General features: G+C 41.1%; 1 protein-coding gene across 2 annotated transcripts in view; it reads right to left on the minus strand.

Moving 5' to 3' along the window:
• LOC141153590 (cholesterol 24-hydroxylase-like) overlaps positions 1 to 14,621 on the minus strand; it is a 34,714-nt gene extending 20,093 nt beyond the window's left edge. The window contains exons 1-5 of one of the 2 annotated variants that reach the window (XM_073638540.1): positions 14,355 to 14,621; positions 11,404 to 11,481; positions 4,928 to 5,009; positions 2,467 to 2,537; positions 1,411 to 1,497 (exon numbers count right to left, since the gene is read on the minus strand). In XM_073638540.1, coding sequence (XP_073494641.1) covers positions 1,411 to 1,497; positions 2,467 to 2,537; positions 4,928 to 5,009; positions 11,404 to 11,481; positions 14,355 to 14,491 — 455 coding nt within the window. In that variant the 5' untranslated portion in view covers positions 14,492 to 14,621. The remainder of the gene's footprint in view (positions 1 to 1,410; positions 1,498 to 2,466; positions 2,538 to 4,927; positions 5,010 to 11,403; positions 11,482 to 14,354) is intronic. The other variant, XM_073638541.1, reaches the window with a different exon arrangement.
• Between the last annotated feature and the right edge of the window lie 3,862 nt (positions 14,622 to 18,483).

Below are 18,483 nucleotides of genomic sequence, written 5' to 3' on the forward strand. Positions count from 1 at the left end.
ATTCAAAAAGTACAGACTCTTTCTTCTCCTATCCTTGGCTTTTGTCCTCACATCCTCTATACAAATGCGCACCAATTTACGACGTTCTGTTCTGTATTATGAACAGGACCACCATGCCATACGGAATAATTGCTGGTGACCACAGCTATTGTGTCTATTACATGTATAGACCTTGTGGTCACTGGTACAAGAAGTTATTAGTAAATAAACATACCTGCTAATTGTGTAGGTGAGACCTCAACAGCGACAATCACCTTGATTTGGAAATGAACTGTGGTGTACAATCCCTTTAACCCTTCAGTAACATCTGCGGACATGTATGGCGCATGTGTGCACTATTTGTATGGAGTGTCCTCAGTAGATCCCATGTCTGCCATGATAGAATTCTGTGGCCGGGCTTCATAGGAGATTTCACAGTGCATTACAATTTAACATTTTTTGTACCGGCGATCAAGTAATCTCAGGTTAAGGTCAATCAAGAGGATTAATTAAAAAATGTAATAAAAATAAATAAATAAAAGAAATTGGAAAAGATATAACCCCTCACCCCCCCCAAAAAAAAAAAAAAAAGTTTAAACCACCCTTTTCCCCAAAACAAAAACAGAAAAATTGAAAAAAAAAAAGGTTTAGTATTTCTGCGTAAGTAATTGTAACAAATAACATATTTGAATATTTACTCCATAAATACAAACACAAAAAAATAACAAATTAGTTATGGTAACTGTGGCCAAAGTTTTTTTAATAAAAAATTTGGTATCACCTTAACCATACTGACCCGTAGACCAAGGTTACTTAAATGTTAGGGTGGAAAACCAACACTAAAAACAACAGCAGAATTAGTGTTGTTTCTTTTAAATTCCATCCCACTTGGATTTTTTCTTTCATTTTTCTGAACATTATATTGTAAAATATAAAACTACAACTCATCGTGAGAGTTCACTTGGAAGAAGGTGAGAAAAAAAACAAAAGCGCAAAAACAAAAAATCGCCAGGTCTTTGAGTGTCTAAGGGAAAACCTAAAGCAGTGAAAAATATCTTACTGTTATTACATTAGAGAAATATAAAGTAACGTTAAAGGGGTTTGCTGGTTTCAGAAAACCTGTGTACCCAGGTGGTCTGCTTTAAACAAAACAAAGTGTTCTTTACTCACCCTGCTCGAGTCTCCGCCGCTGCGCCTGGTATTGTCTGCAGCGCTGATGTCACATTAAAAGGACTGCAGAGAATCAGTGAGCACAACCGCTCTGAGCGGCTCGTGCCGTCTACTTGGGCAGAGCCGCTGCGCTCACCTTTAACAGCACCTTTTGAGGAGAGCCTGGATGCACCAGTACTAGATTGGCAACTGACCCACCTATGGAGAAGCAGTCGTGTAATGATACCATCAAGAATTAAGGTTTCAAAAAGAAGTTCTTACGTTCTGCTGAATGCTGGGTCCATAATCCTCCTCTGTTTGTGCCAATGCTCGTAATCTCGATCTGTCACTAAACCCGTTCCCATAAATCTGTAAAAGGGATAAAAAAAATGGTAATAAATGTAAAACATGCACTAGATACAGTAATCATCAGTTTATTATATATATACAGAATATATACAGAGGGATTTTTATGGACTGAACACTTTCAGGGGTTGTATCAAGGTAATACCTTATCCCCTACCGATAGCACAGGGGATGACTTACTGACTGTTCGGAGTACAACCACTATGTATTTCATCTGTATAGCTTCCCATGGATGGGTGTCTCAGTTGGGGCCCTGATTTGCTCTGCTCTTATTCACATTGACATCATTTTACACAAGGTAAGGTTTTAATAGTAGAGACAGGATAGGACTGTTCCGATGGGTGCACCTTGTCGTGGTGGGATGGCTTTTATGCCCTTTTTTAATCAAAAGCCCCCTATGTTATTTACATGTACTATTGCTATTTACTTATTGTAGGGTATATGCTCATTTAGTTTTTTCTTGGGTTTTGTTTCAGATTACATAGCAAAAACCCAGTGACAGATTCCCTATAACACAAGAAACGCTCCATTAATTGTTCATGGGACTGCCGGATAGTGCTGATCGCAATACTCGACTTATACAGCTGTTCCATAGACAATGAATGGAGCGGAGGCCGGCCATGTACAACTCTGCTCCATTCAAGACAGATTCACAGAGCCCGGTTCTCAGAATATATGAATGGGCATAACTTGTTATTTTGGGAATTATTCTTTAACTCTCTCTGTACTGGACACCATCCCATTGAGTCGCCAGTTACTGTGTCCTAAACTAAAAGGACAGATTTGCAACAATTATTTTCCCAGGTCTTCAGAAATTGATTATTAATCTTTGCTGGTAGCTGGGGACAGAGTTCAGCATATATGGCTGCCTGTGTTTGCAAAGTAAAAGTTGCTTCACTTTTTTATTTTAGATGCACTGAAACAAAGTTGCAAAAGAGGAAATGTTCTGTAAAATCTGTAAGCCATTGTTACCTTGTTCCAAACAAATTTTCAATGCGTTTATAGAAAGGATCTTTGGTGTATTTGGGTGACATCAAGAATTCCTATAAAGAAAATAACTATCAATGTAAAATAGAATAAAAACATGAGTATTAACCCGCTGTGTGATTTTGGTTATGTTCACATTACGCTTCTGCCCCATATTAGTGGCTTAGTAGAAGCTTCCATCTGAACACTGTTCAGGATCTGGAAGGAACCTTGACGATGCCACTCAGTACATTAAGTCAGACAGAGTCGGGCCTCCTTTCCGATAGCGCCCGTCTTTTTGTGTCACCTAAATATAATTTGAACACTGCTGAAATGGAGGCCAGACAAATTACAAAGTGCAAGCAGATAAAAGCGTGTTATGCCGCTTTATTGAACTTTTGCCTTGCTCCAATGTCACTGGTGGAAAGAGTGCCAGTTAAATAGGAGTACAAAAGGACTTTATCTGCCTCTTTGTAGCGAATGGCTCCATTAGGATTCCATCCGAATTCCGTATTTCAGGACTTCAGATGGAAGCCCCGACAGAGCCACTAACGTGACAAAAACTTAATGTGTAGTTGTGAAGACATGGGGTCTTCCGTGGGCATAATACTACTCAGACAATACAGGGTGAGGGTAAAACAGTGTGGCAATACTTTATTGAACCACAAAACGGACAATAAACACACAGAACAGTCCCAGCAAGTACCCAAGATGGTACAACATTACACAGTCTCCGTCTTCCGCTGGCCCGCCTGGGATAGAACAGCTGCGACTTTGGGACTTCCAGGGCCAACTACCTCAACCAGTGGCCCCCTGCTTCTGTCAGGCCCCTTCAGAGAGATGGTAATGGCAAGCTTAGGAAGCTAGCAGTCCATTGAGGTACAAGGCCAGGAGACCCAAGGGTCCCACCCTGGCCTCTCCAAGAGTTTCCATGGGGGCCAGATGACTGGCTGGTCCCAATCTGGCTTCTCCGAATGTATCCACGGGTTCCAGGCGACCGGAGGGTCCCACCTGGAAACCCCAAACAACATATCCATGGGGCCAGGTGACTTCATCATCCCAACCTGGTCTCCCCAAATATATCCATGGGCTCTCTGATGGTCAGTGGAGCAGATCCGTATCTTTCCAGTCAGGGCTATATACCCTTAGGCTAGAATCATGTAGAATCCAAATCTTGTGTCTCTTTGGATAAAGCCATGCTACCAAGCTGATGGTGTGAGAGAGTCTGACTGATCTTTTGCTTTTCCTTGATTCTCTTTGCAGCAAGATAGAAAACAACTTTTTATATTTACATATGTGGCTAAGGTCATCAGTCACAGATTGGGGGGAAGGGCAGTGCTCAGGTCTCATTGTTTGAGCATTTAATGATTTTGCATAGTTTGTCCTCCTGTCTTGTGAGTCAACAAGCCACAGGGTCCACACAAAGGTTAATCAACATATTTAGCAAACATTCATTGTTCCACGCTGAGTCACTGTCCTTCTTCACTAGCCAAAGAAATACACATAGAATCACAAGTCAACACAAACACAATAGCGTATTTCTCTTGGCTTAACAAATCTAGTCATCTGGCTGATTAAGCTTATAAGCTGTATCGTCACAGTAGTGTTTGGAGAAAAACTTGAGTTCAGTGTAAAAGGAGCCAATTACCCCAAAGGAATCCAGACACTGAGCCATGTGCTATGACTTTTATTCAGGTATAAGCAAAGACAGATGCATTTCAGGGATGGACCGTCCCTCTCGTCAGGCATCTACTTCTACTAAATACTGAAACACATAAAAAAATTGGTTTGATTACCTGACAAAGGGGATGGTTTGTTCCCAAAGCGCTATAAGATTGGTCCCCAAAATGTGATGAAAGATTATTGATAAGATATACCTAACAAAGGGGACGGTCCATGCCCAAAACACAACGAAAGATTGATGTGATATACCTGATGAAGGGGACAGTTCGTCCCCAAAACGCATTGTTTTTGCTTACACTCTAATATAAACCATAGCACATGGTTCAGTGTTTTTCTCCTATCACTAAACTGATCACTAAACCCAATTCAGGAGATCAGGAGAGGAGAGGACCGGCTGATGCCCAACTACAGCTATTTGTTTTCACAGCATAACTGTATCATGTTAGATTTTAATTATTAGCTTCACCTTTATTGTGTTCCTGATTGTACTCTATGAAGTGCTATTTCTTTTTCTACAGTCATAAAACATTATGTGAATATAGCCTGTAGTGATTATCAGGCCCAGCCGGTCATATACAGTAGGTAAAGTAAGAAAAGTATATTCAGTTCTATTGGCTTAGATACATTGACACAGGGAATATTAGCTGTGGATAGACCGTATAGATATGGTAGACTTGGGGACATTGTTGGCTTGGGCAAACACATTGACATCTTAGGCACCTCAATAAGTGGCACAGAGTGCTTTGTGACTTATCTGACTACATAGACATGTTTGATTACTTGCCTTAACTCCTTCTGGGCTGACAACAAGGACCATTACATAGTGTAATCCATTAACCCGTATCACTGGACCGTACTTCTCGACCCTAGAAGAAAAATGCTATTATGACATTACAGAAACGTGTGAGTTAACCAATCCTAAGAGGAAACGATAGATACAATACAACCTCTTTTAGTATGTAGCTTTCCCAGAAATCGGGTCATTGGTGTAGCTCTGACTTTTCAGCCACCATGACCATGGCATAGGTAGATGAGCCATCACAGCTTCTATCCTGCAATTTATTCTTCATGTACTTCCCTCCTTTTCTATATCCTGAGGTGCCTGTGCTGTCCCTGAGACCATAGATGCTTTCTCCACTGTGCACATTGTGGTGATCAGTGTACAACCCCCTCCTGCTATCTCTAACTCTGAGATAAGGGAGGGTAGAGCAGAAAGGGCCATTAGAACCAAATGCAAGAGCCCTCATGGATTTGTAGAATTTTCAGAAAGTGCTAAGCTAGGTAAAGGGCTTAAAGACACTCTGCAACAGCAAAATGGTAGAAATTTTTTAATGAAGACTATTTAGAAATTTACTTACGGTAACTTTGCATTTAGGAAGCAAATGAACATAGTAACATAGTAACATAGTTTGTAAAGCCGAATAAAGACTTGCGTCCATCAAGTTCGACCTGTTAGTTCTGTAATTGCTAAAGTTGATCCAGAGGAGAGCAAAAACCCCAAATGATTTGGCCAATCTTCACCTGAGGAAAAATTCCCTCCCGACTCTGAAACCAGCAGTCAGAATAAATCCCTGTATCAACTTACTATTTTATTTTATTTTTAAGTATACGCTGAAATCTGCCTGGTATCTAGAAATGCATCCAGTCCCCGCTTGAACTGGTGTAGTGAATCCGACATTACCGTCTCCTCACTCAGTGAATTCCATATTCTCACTGCTCTTACCGTAAAGAACCCCTTCCTATGCTGGTGCTGAAACCTTTTCTCTTCCAGTCTTAGTGAATGCCCTCTTGTTACCGTAATATCCCTCCTTTTGAACAAATCCCGGGCAAGATCTCTATACTGTCCCCTAACATATTTGTACACATTTATTATGTCCCCCCTCAACCTTCTCTTTTCCAGGCTGAATAGTCCTAGTTTTGCCAACCTCTCTGGGTATTGCAGTCCCTCCATTCCCTTTATTAATTTTGTTGCCCTCCTTTGTACCTTTTCAAGCTCATTTATATCCTTTCTATATATTGGGGCCCATAACTGAGCACAGTATTCCAAGTGTGGTCTGACCAGTGCTTTGTACAGTGGAAGAACAATGTTCTCCTCCTTTGCAGCTATACCTCTTCTGATACATCCCATTACCCTGTTTGCCCTTACAGCAGCGGCCTGACTTTGGGCACTCCAATTTAGTTTGCTATCAATTAAGATGCCCAAGTCCTTCTCCATCTCTGAATTCCCCAATGATTTCCCATTCAGTGAGTACTGGTGACTTCCATTTTTCCTTCCCATATGTATGACCTTACATTTCTCCTTGTTAAACCTCATTTGCCATTTAATGCTCCACCTACCCAGCTTATCCAAATCCCTCTGTAGGTCTGCACTGTCCTCTTTTGTATTAATTGTTTTACATAACTTTGTGTCATCTGCAAATATTGATATTTTACTATTTATCCCGTTGACTATGTCGTTAATAAAGATATTAAATAACATTGGGCCTAGTACAGACCCCTGTGGTACCCCACTAGTGACGCTTACCCAATCTGAGTATATTCCATTTATAACCACCCTCTGCCTTCTATCCTTTAGCCAGTTAGCTACCCACTTGCAGACATTTTCCCCCAGCCCCATCATTCTCATTTTGTATACCAACCTATTATGTGGCACGCTATCGAACGCTTTTGAGAAGTCGAGATACACGACATCCACTGGTTCCCCCTGATCTACTCGAGAGCTAACCTCCTCGTAGAAGTCAATCAGGTTTGTTTGGCAGGAGCGATTCCTCATGAATCCATGTTGGTTCGGGATTAAAAGATTATTAGCATCAAGATGCTCCGTAATTGCCTCTTTAATGAAGCTTTCAAAAATTTTGCCCACAACGGACGTCAGACTCACCGGCCGATAGTTTCCGGTGTTACTTTTCGCTCCCTTTTTGAATATTGCCACTACATTCGCCTGTCGCCATTCAAGTGGTACAGACCCAGTCTCAACAGAGTCCTTAAATATAAGATATAACGGTCTGTCTATCACATTACTTAGTTCCCTTAGTACCCGTGGGTGTATGCCATCAGGTCCTGGTGATTTGTTTATTTTAATGTTACTGAGGCGTTTCTGTACCCCAGCTTGGGTTAGATTAGTCATACTTAGTGGAGGATTAAGTTTGTCACTTCTCATTTCTCCTGTTAGTTCTATTTCCTTTGTGAAAGTTGTCGAAAAAAAATTATTTAATAGATTAGCTTTATCCTCATCTTTCTCTATGATTTTGCCTTCCTCACTTTTTATCGGTCCAATATTATCCGATTTAATCCTTTTACTATTTATATACGTAAAGAACAGTTTGGGATTTGATCTACTTTCCCTAGCAATACGTCTCTCTGTTTCCTCCTTCGCTATTTTTATTTGTTTTTTACAGGTTCTCGTTTTTTCCTTGTAACACATTAGTGCCTCCTTGCTGTTTTCCTGTTTTAATCTCTTGAATGCCTCTTTTTTGCTATTTAACGCCCCTTTTACGTTCTTGTTCAACCATATTGGTTTCCTCTTATTTCTGGCCCTTTTATTCCCATACGGTATATACCTCTCGCACTGAGTATTCAGAATTCTTTTGAAGGTTTCCCATTTACTATTCGTATTCCTTTGATTAAGTACTTTGTCCCAGTCAATAAGTTGAAGGTTTTCTATCAGCTGATCAAACTTCGCCCTCCTAAAGTTTAATGTTTTTGTTGTTCCCTTATTGATAACCCTACTGAAGGGCATTTTGAAGTCGATAATATTATGATCGCTATTACCTAGGTGCCCCCCTATCTGTACCTCAGTTATTCTATCAGGCCTATTAGTCAATATTAAGTCCAACACGGCCTTCCCTCTCGTTGGTTCCTGCACTAGTTGGGAGAGATAATTATCCTTAATATTTGTCAAGAACCTTTTTCCTTTCTGCGATCTACAGGTTTCTGTTTCCCAGTCAATATCCGGGTAGTTGAAATCCCCCATTACAATCACTTCATTATGTTTTGCTACTTTGTCTATTTGTCCTAATAGCAGATTCTCATTCTCCTCTGTTATATTTGGTGGCTTATAGCAGACCCCCAGTAATATTTTATTATTATTTTTTGCCCCCTCTATCTCTACCCACATGGACTCGACCCCCTCTTCTCCCTCTCCTATATCTTCCCTTAGTCTGGGCTTTAGACATGACTTTACATATAAGCAGACTCCTCCGCCTTTCCCCTGTTTCCGGTCCCTTCTAAATAAACTATAATCTAATAAATTTACCGCCCAGTCGTAGCTATCGTCTAGCCAAGTCTCTGTTATACCTACGATGTCATACCTCTCCTCCGATATAAGCGCCTGCAGCTCATCCGCCTTATTGGTCAGGCTTCTTGCGTTGGTCAGCATGCAAGATAAAACTTTGAGGTTATTTAGCATCCTATTCTTCTCTAACGATCTAACTGTACTATCCCCACCCCCCTCTCCACCCTCATTATATTCACTTCTCCCTTTCCCCCTTGCTTGCCTCACATCCCACCTATTTCCTAAAAGATAATCTGTGCAGAGGTATATATAGCCTATGTATAATAATGTATCCTTCCCATGGACTGATCCAGGAAGGAAAAGGATAATCTTTCAAGCCCAACCAAATAGCTACAGTGCAAACCAATAATAGTCCATTCTTACTAGGACATTACAAGTTGTGTACCCAACACTCTATGTCACAAGTATTGAAGCTTTTTCTTAAATGTTTATTACAGTTTTGCCACTTTTTTAGGTCTGTCCTTTTTTGTACTATACTAACAGTCCTATTATCTGCCTATACACACATGGTCAAAATTGTTGGTACCCCTCGTTTAATGAAAGGAAAACCCACAATGGTCACAGAAATAACTTGAATCTGACAAAAGTAATAACTTAAAAATCTATGAAAATGAACAAATGAAAGTCAGACATTACTTTTCTGCTTCCACAGAATTTTTAAAAAATTAAACTCATGAAATCGGCCTGGACAGAAATGATGGTTCTTCTTAACTTAATATTTTGTTGAACAACCTTTTGAGGCAATCACTGCAATCAAACGATTCCTGTAACTGTCAATGAGACTTCTGCACCTCTCCACAGGTATTTTGGCCCACTCCTCATGAGCAAACTGCTCCAGTTGTCTCGTGTTTGAAGGTGGCCTTTTCCAGACGGCATGTTTCAGCTCTTTCCAAAGATGCTCCATAGGATTTAGGTCAGGGCTCATAGAAGGCCACTTCAGAATAGTCCAATGTTTTCCTCTTAGCCATTCTTGGGTGTTTTTAGCTGTGTGTTTTGGGTCATTATCCTGTTGCAAGACCCATGACCTGCGACTGAAAGCAAGCTTTCTGACACTGGGCAGCACATTTCTCTCTAGAATCCCTTGATAGTCTTGAGATTTCATTGTACCCTGCACAGATTCAAGACACCCTGTGCCAGATGCAGCAAAGCAGCCCCAGAACATAACAGAGCCTCCTCCATGTTTCACAGTAGGGACAGTGTTCTTTTCTTGATATGCTTCATTTTTCCGTCTGTGAACATAGAGCTGATGTGCCTTGCCAAAAACTTGTCAACATGTAGTTTGGAAGATTCCAGTCTGGCTTTTTTATGATTTTTTTCAACAATGGTGTTCTCCTTGGTTGTCTCCCATGAAGTTCACTTTGGATCAAACAATGACGGATGGTGTGATCTGACACTGATGTTCCTTGAGTTTGAAGTTCACCTTTAATCTCTTTAGAAGTTTTCCTGGGCTCTTTTGTTACCATTTGTATTATCCGTCTCTTTGATTTGTCACCAATTTTCCTCCTGCAGCCACATCCAGGGAGGTTGGCTACAGTCCCATGGATCCTAAATTTCTGAATAATATGTGCAACTGTAGTCACAGGAACATCAAGCTGCTTGGAGATGGTCTTATAACCTTTACCTTTAACATGCTTGTTAATAATTTTCTTTCTAATCTCCCGAGACAACTCTTTCCTTTGCTTCCTCTGGTCCATGTTGAATGTGGTACACACAATGTCACTAAACAGCACAGTGAGTATCTGTAGCCCTATATACAGGCCCACTGACTGATTACAAGATTGTAGACACCTGTGATGCTAATTAGTGGACACAACTTGATTTAACATGTCCCTTTTGTCACATTATTTTCAGGGGTACCATCATTTCTGTCCAGGCCGATCTCATGAGTTAATTTTTTTAAAAACATTCTGTGGAAGAAGGGTTGAAAAGCAATGTCTGACTTTCATTTGTTCATTTTCATAGATTTTTAATTTATTATTACTTTTGTCAGATTCAAGTTATTTCTGTGACCATTGTGGGTTTTTCTTTCATTAAATGAGGGGTACCAACAATTTTGACCACGTGTGTAGCTTCCTATTTCTGATTCTCCAGCTGTTGCAAATGTACTTTACAACTTTCATACCCCATTTTTATGAAGTTTTCTGTTTTCGCTGATAGACTTTACACTTCATTCTTCAAAATGACGCACAATGTTTTATTAATTTGATACAAGTTGAAAAATGCTTTTTTTTGTGTGCCTTTTGAGCCTTTGTTAATATAAAATGTTGCAATATCTCTTTTAATAAGCTTTACAATGCCCCACATTAATCTTGAGCCTTAGATTTTGTACTCCTTGGAGGTATCATTGCTTAAAACATTTTCTATATTTACAAAAGATGCAGGTGTTGAATCAGCCAAAAATATCTAGATAATGAAAGCCACGCCAATAATGTTGAACAAACCCCCCCAAAAAACGACATGGACTAAAAGAAATAGCATGAATATAATAAAAAAAAGCCATATTGATTTGGGTGTAAAAACAAAAATGTTTAAAATTCTAATTTTTACTAAAAAAGAAAGAAAAAGAGTGATAAATAGGGGCTAAAATCTTATATAGTTTTGCTTTGTAGCTCTAAAGAACCCAATGTCTCCGTAGAATATAAAAGCCCCATCACATTAGATTAAAGTTGTCTGAATTCGCTGATTTCAGATGAATCACTCTACCATCTAATTTGTATGAGAGTCTCCGAACTCTCCCTCAATAGATGATGTTGGAGAAGAGAAGGATCCTGCCATTGGAAGTTCAGCATCCGATCCTTTTATTTGGTGGCTCTCACAGAGAACACAAGAGAGCTCGGCTGAGTGTGAGATTGCGCTGTGGAGTGGCGTTTACTCCTTATAGTCGTACCCACTTTATAGAAGTGGAGAGCGGGACCTTTCGGAACAGCTAGTAATGAATTATCACGGGTCATTATCTGATAACTTACCATTCTAGAAAGGTGTCATATATGACCATGTTATTCCTCATCTGCTTAATTATTGTGGGTGAGTGTCCAAACAAGAAACTGAAAAATATACAAAGTCTGCATGACATAATTATTCATCGCTTTGATGCTGTTACTTAAGCTTTATTATGACCATGGGTGTACATATGCTGATTTTCTGGCATTTTTGCAATGATCACTTTAAAAGATATCTCATTAATGATCTAATTCAATAAATAGCTATATGTATGGACCAAGTGAAGAGTGTTGTGTAACACAGTAACCTCATATACAGAAGCTCATTACAGCTGCTACAACCAGGAGAACAAGTTTTTTTGATGACTCGGCATTTTTGAAAAAAAGTTACTTGGAAGATACTCGGAAGTTACTCGGAAGTAAAAAGTTACTCGGAAGAAACTCAGCTGACTTGTTATTCACCAACGTATACATAATAATATTGTCCAGGAGCGTGACTGCAAAAAAAATAAATAAATGTACTCGGGAGTGGCCGTTCTGCAGTTCAGATCATGTTCACTTCAATAGGAGCTGAGGTGCAGTACACGAGAATGGACGGTGTATAGAGGTGTGGGGTTATGGCTCTGCACACTGTGGGGTTATAGCTTTCTGCACTGTGGACATCCGAGCGCTTCAAAAGCTGATCGGTGAGGGTGCCGAGTATCGAACCCCCAACAACCTGATATTTATGACCTATCGGAAGGATGGACCATCCATGTCTAGGACCTAGGAAACTTTTTTAATAATTGTAAAAAAAAAAAGTTCTGCTAATTTTGAATAAACTTTGCATTTTCTTAACCCTCCAAGATCCCTACAGAGCTGTAACTTTTAACAGTTGAGCGTTTGGCTACTGTATAATTGAGATAGGCAACTGTGATGCCGATTAAGACTGGGGACACACGGCGATATATGTAGTGCGACTTTGAGATCGCTTTGCATCCTGTGACCTTCCACACCTGCGAAAGAGAGTTGCAAATGTTTCCAAATGTGTTTGATTTTCTATCGCTGGTTACAAGTTGCACGTCACACACTTGCTATAGACTTTAATGCAGATTGCATGTGAATACGAAATGGCTGCAGTGTAGCTGTTTTTTACTAAATAGCCAAGTGACAGCAAGTTGCACACTTGTTTTTGTTAAAGTGTCTGAGAATTGCTATCATGCAACACATGTCTCTGTGTTGCCCCAGCCTAAAACTGCTGGATCAAATGTACCTGCCATATATAATGACCAGGGGCATAATGATCACAATCGCAGAGGGTGCGACCACAAGCGGGCTTGTGCAGGGAGGGGGGGCTCACCTAGGCTCCAGCGACTATTTCAGCTGGATGTGTGTCAGAGAACGCACATTCAGCTGAAATGTATTGCAGCGCAGAGACCCGCTGAGTCCCTGCACTGCAATGCACGCTGGCAGCAGACGTAGGAGTGGCAGTCACAGGCGGTGCATAGCATAGCATAGCAATGACATCATGCGCCGCCCATAGCAAAAACGTCGAAGTCAGCTGCCGGCCTCTGCGCCAGCTATAGAAGAGGACGTCTCGCGTCATGGGAGCAGAGTAACGTGAGAAGAAACTTTTTTTTTTTTTAAATGTGTTAGAAAACAAGGAACATTATTACAGGATGGTCCCAAGAGGGGGGATATTAGACCTGGAAGAGCCCAGGATGGGGAGCATTATTACTGAAAAATGACCGAATGGGGACATTATACCAGGATGGGGGACATTATACAAGGAAGGTGCCCAGGATGGGGAATATTATATGAGGAAGGGGGCATGATAGGGATATTATTACAATAAGGGGCTCACGATGGGGAACATTATAGCAGCAAGGGGGCCTAGGATGAGGAACATTCTTACTGGAAGGGGCACAGGATGCTGGACATTATTAGTGCAAGAGGCCCAGGATGGGGGACATTATTACTGAAAGGGGCCTAGCATGAGGAACATTCTTACTGGAAGGGGCACAGGATGCTGAACATTATTACTGCAAAAGGCCCAGGATGGGGACATTAGTATTGGAAGGGGCACAGGATTGAGGACATTATTATTAGAAAGGGCCTCAGTGGAGGACATTATATCAGGAAGGGGTCCAGGATGAGTGACTTTAGTACAGGATGGAAGACAGTATTACATTATGGAGGGTAACATGTAAGTCTTTATATGATACGCTACAAGGGTCCATACATCTGACCAATATGCTGGTGGGGACCGAGGTCTAAATTTTGCACCAGGGCCATCAACCTCTAGTTATGCCACTGATTATGTTGGTAGTATTTAGCATGCATGGTAAATAATGCACCAGTACAATACCTTTGTAAAGAACTCTTATCTGTGTTAGACTTAAGGCCTCGTCACACTAAGCGACGCTACAGCGATCCCGACAACGATACGACCTTTCAGGGATCGTTGCTGCGTCGCTATGTGATTGCTGGTGAGACGTCAAACAGTCAGATCTTCCCAACGACGCAACAACGATGCGGCGACCCGTAACGATCTGTATAACGATGCACGCCTATGTGTTTCTGTGTCTGAGTCGTCAACAAGGTCGTTGGTAAGGTGTCAAACACACCGATGCATGCAACCCAGCGGGACCTCAACGATCAAAGAAATGTCCAGACCATTCCGACATGACCAGCGATCTCACAGCAGGGGCCTGGTCGCTGCTAAGTGTCAAACGTAGCGAGATCGCTGCTGAGGTCGCTGTTGCGTCACAAAACTTGTGACTTAGCAGCGATCTCGCTTAGTGTGACGGGGGCTTTAGACCCAGGTACAGGGTTCCGGCATGACTGTAGGCCCTGTACTCCCTATTGCTAAACTATAGGAGATGGTGATGTGCCTATACTTGACACCTGCACATATGAAATCTAAATGTTCTCCATGCAAATCAAAAAAGCTAATGTCAGCGGTATGTTTTTCTGTTTACTCGCTACAAACTCCTTACCTGTCTCGAGGGGGACCTGGGATGTGGTCATACTTCATGTGCATGTAGTAGATGTAGCCACAATAAAGAAGGAAACAGATGGCGACCAGGATCAGGAGCAAAATAACAGCTCCCATAATAAAACTCCACACCCCCATGTCTTCTTGTAATGAGCCGAGCCGGTATCAGAACAATTCAGAGGCTGCTTTACTGTAACACAAACCAAGCTAGGAGCAGCAGGCTGTATGATCAGATCCAGCGTCCCTCCCCCAGTAAAGCAAGGAGGTGTTTATCACATTCTTGGGCAGAGGCCATATACATAAAGGAAAGTACTTATTTCCTAAACAGAATGAGGCACGCGATTCTGAACGCTTCCTAAAGAGCAACAATGACACAATTCTGCTGAACTCTATATTTGTACATAGTTATTTAACGTTATAGACACAGATACAAAGTGTTACACCCTACATAATGTAAGAAAGAGAAGGTATGAATGGGCGACACCATAAAACTGATAAAAACAATAAATAATCTAGAAATGTTTACAAAAATGACATTGATCTAATTAAAGAGGACCCGACACCATGTCAAAAGTGGCCAGTTCACCCTCATATTTTATTCTCGTGGCTCCCGAGTATTCCGTTTTTTTAAAATTTTGATATCTGTTGTTGTATTTATGTCATCTTGGTTCTGTTGCTTTGGTTGTGAATTTAGCCTGTTGCTGTATACATAATGATCCTTGTTTTGTGCTGTGTTTAAGTTATGAGCTTGGCTCTGTTGCTGTAGTTATGTTGTGAGTTTAGACTAGTGCTGTATACATAATGATCTTTGTTTTGGTGCTGTGTTTCTGTTTTGAGCTTAGTTCTGGTGCTGTATATAAAATGAACTTTGTTTTGGTTCTGTGTTTATGTTTTGAGCATGGTTCTGTTTCTGTAGTTATGTTGTGAACTTGGTCTGGTGCTGTATATGTAATGAGCTTGGGTATGTATTCATATTGTGATCTTAGTCTGATGCTGTATTATGTTAGCTTGATTCTGGTGCTGTATTTATGTAATGAACTTTGGTTTTGGTGTTTTATTTATGTTATTGCCTTGATTGCGATGCTGTGCATATGCAATGAGCTTGGTTTCGATGCTGCATATACACTGTGTGCTGAATTATTAGGTAAATGCGTATTTTGATCACTTTGATACTTTTTATACATGTTGTCCTACTCCAAGCTGCATAGGCTTGAGGGCCAGCTACCAATTAAGTAAATCTGGTGATGTGCATCTCTGTAATGAGGAGGGGTGTTGACTAATGACATCAACACCCTATATAAGGTGTGCTTAATTATTAGGCAACTTCCTTTCCTTTGGCAAAATGGGTCAGGAGAGAGATTTGACGGGCTCTGAAAAGTCCAAAATTGTGAGATGTCTTGCAGAGGGAGGCAGCAGTCTTGAAATTTCCAAACTTTTGAAGCTTGATCACCGAACAATCAAGCGTTTCATGGCAAATAGCCAACAGGGTCGCAAGAAGCGTGTTGGCCAAAAAAGGCGCAAAATAACTGCCCATGAATTGAGGAAAATCAAGCGTGAAGCTGCCAAGATGCCATTCGCCACCAGTTTTGCCATATTTCAGAGCTGCAACGTTACTGGAGTATCAAAAAGCACAAGGTGTGCGATACTCAGGGACATGGCCAAGGCAAGGAAGGCTGAAAAACCACCACCTTTGAACAAGAAACATAAGATAAAACATCCAGAATGGGCCAAGAAATATCTTAAGACTGATTTTTCAAAGGTTTTATGGACTGATGAAATGAGAGTGACTCTTGATGGGCCAGATGGATGGGCCAGAGGCTGGATCAGTAAAGGGCAAAGAGCTCCACTCCGACTCAGACGCCAGCAAGGTGGAGGTGGGGTACTGGTATGGGCAGCTATCATCAAAGATGAACTTGTGGGACCTTTTCGGGTTCAGGATGGAGTGAAGCTCAACTCCCAGACCTACTGCCAGCTTCTGGAAGACAACTTCTTCAAGCAGTGGTACAGGAATAAGTCGGTATCGTTCAAGAAAAACATGATTTTCATGCAGGACAATGCTCCATTACGTGCATCCAACTACTCCACAGCGTGGCTGGCCAGTGAAGGTCTAAAAGAAGAAAAAATAATGACATGGCCCCCTTGTTCACCTCATCTGAACCCCATAGAGAACCTGTGGTCCATCATGAAATGTGAGACCTACAGGGTGGGAAAACAGTACACCTCTCAGAACAGTGTCTGGGAGGCTGTGGTGGCTGTTGCACGCAATGTGGATCGAAAACAGATCAAGCAACTGACAGAATCTATGGATGGAAGGCTGTTGAGTGTCATCATAAAGAAAGGTGGCTATATTCATCACTATTTTTTTTGTTTTTTGTTTTTGCATGTCAGAAATGTTTATTTCTAAATTTTGCGCACTGATATTGGTTTACCTGGTGAAAATAAACAAGTGAGATGGGATTATATTTGATTTTTATTAAGTTGCCTAATAATTCTGCACAGTAATAGTTACCTGCACAAACAGATATCCTCCTAAGATAGCCAAATCTAAAAAAAAAACCACTCCAACTTCCAAAAATATTAAGCTTAGATATTTATGAGTCTTTTGGGTTGATTGAGAACATAGTTGTTGATCAATAATAAAAATAATTCTCTAAAATACAACTTGCTTAATAATTCTGCACACAGTGTATGTAATAAGCATGGTTCTGGTGGTTAATTTATGTTATGACCTTAGTTTTGGTGACATATGCATGTTATAAGTTTGGTTCTGGTACTGTATTTATGTTATGAGCTTGTTCTGGTGCTGTAGTTATGTTGTAAGCTAAATCTGGTGCGGGAAATATGCAATGTGTTTGGTTCTGATACTGTATTCATGTCATGAGCTTGGTCCGGTGCTATATTTATATATACACACCTCAACATTGAAATTGCAACACTAAGAAGAAAAAGTTATGGAGTTAAGAAAATCACAGGATTGATAGACATGTTAATGACATGCACAGGATGAGAAAACAGAATCAAAATTTCTCAATTTATTCAATATTGAGTGTGAGCACCACATGCAGAAATCCCTGCACTTACAGCCTTGTCTGCTATCAATGGGGTTATTAATGATCATCTGAGGAATGTTCTGCTGTGCAGAATGTACTTGGCAAATCATCAAGATCCACCGCTGGCAGCTCCCTTTGTAATTTCCAACTAATGATATTCCAGATGTCTCGATGGGATACAAGTCCAGAGATACTAAAGGCAAAGAAGCAGCAGGAATGTGAAGCCTGGTGTTGCAACTTTGAAAAATGACTCCTTTCACATTTCCTTGTGAAGACTTCTTGTTGAAGTTTCCCACATGGTTTCCAGACTAATCTCCAGCTATCAATGCACCTAAAACAAGAGCGAGACTTATCGCTGAGGAGGATAGAACTCCATTCCAGTCTCCACTGCAGTCTTTCTCTGCACCATGATACCCATTGAGAGCGGTGGTGTGAGGTCAATGGAGCACTTGTAGGTGGACATCTGGCTCATAGGCAAATGACATGCAAGCACCTTCTGATAGTTTCATAGACTCTGACGCCATAGGCTTGGTATGTGAGGTCTATTTCCAATTGCAGTACAGAATGCATGACTACATGCCATTCTTTGAATCTGATGAGACAATGTGGGCAGTGCTATGATGAAGACTTCATGAAGGAACATCACACGGTCATACTCCCAGGATAATGGGGTAAGGTAATGTAGCTGGACTTGTCTAGTCTTCATTTCAGGGACACTGACAGCTCTGCGTTACATAGATATTTTTGTGGAACCAGTGTTATGGCCATTTATATAAAGTCCAATAGCTTGGTGCTGGTGCCTTATTTATGCATAAGCAGAGTACTGATATAGTAATTACTAGCTATTGAATCCGTTCTACGCCCGGGTGGCGAGCATTTTTATTGGTATATGGTCGCCCATGTTGGTATGTGCTGCCCCCTCCTGGTATTTGTGCTGCCCCCACCATCCTATCCCGGTATGCGTGGCACCCCTCATCCCCAATCCCGGTATGCGTGGCACCCCTCATCCCCAATCCCGGTATGCGTGGCTCCCCCATCCCCAATCCTGGTATGCGTGGCATCCCTCATCCCTATTCTGGT

The sequence above is a fragment of the Phyllobates terribilis genome, unplaced genomic scaffold (assembly GCF_046119375.1).
Source record: "Phyllobates terribilis strain yellow unplaced genomic scaffold, ASM4611937v1 Scaffold_7__3_contigs__length_470593459, whole genome shotgun sequence".
NCBI classification, from domain to species: Eukaryota; Metazoa; Chordata; class Amphibia; order Anura; family Dendrobatidae; genus Phyllobates; species Phyllobates terribilis.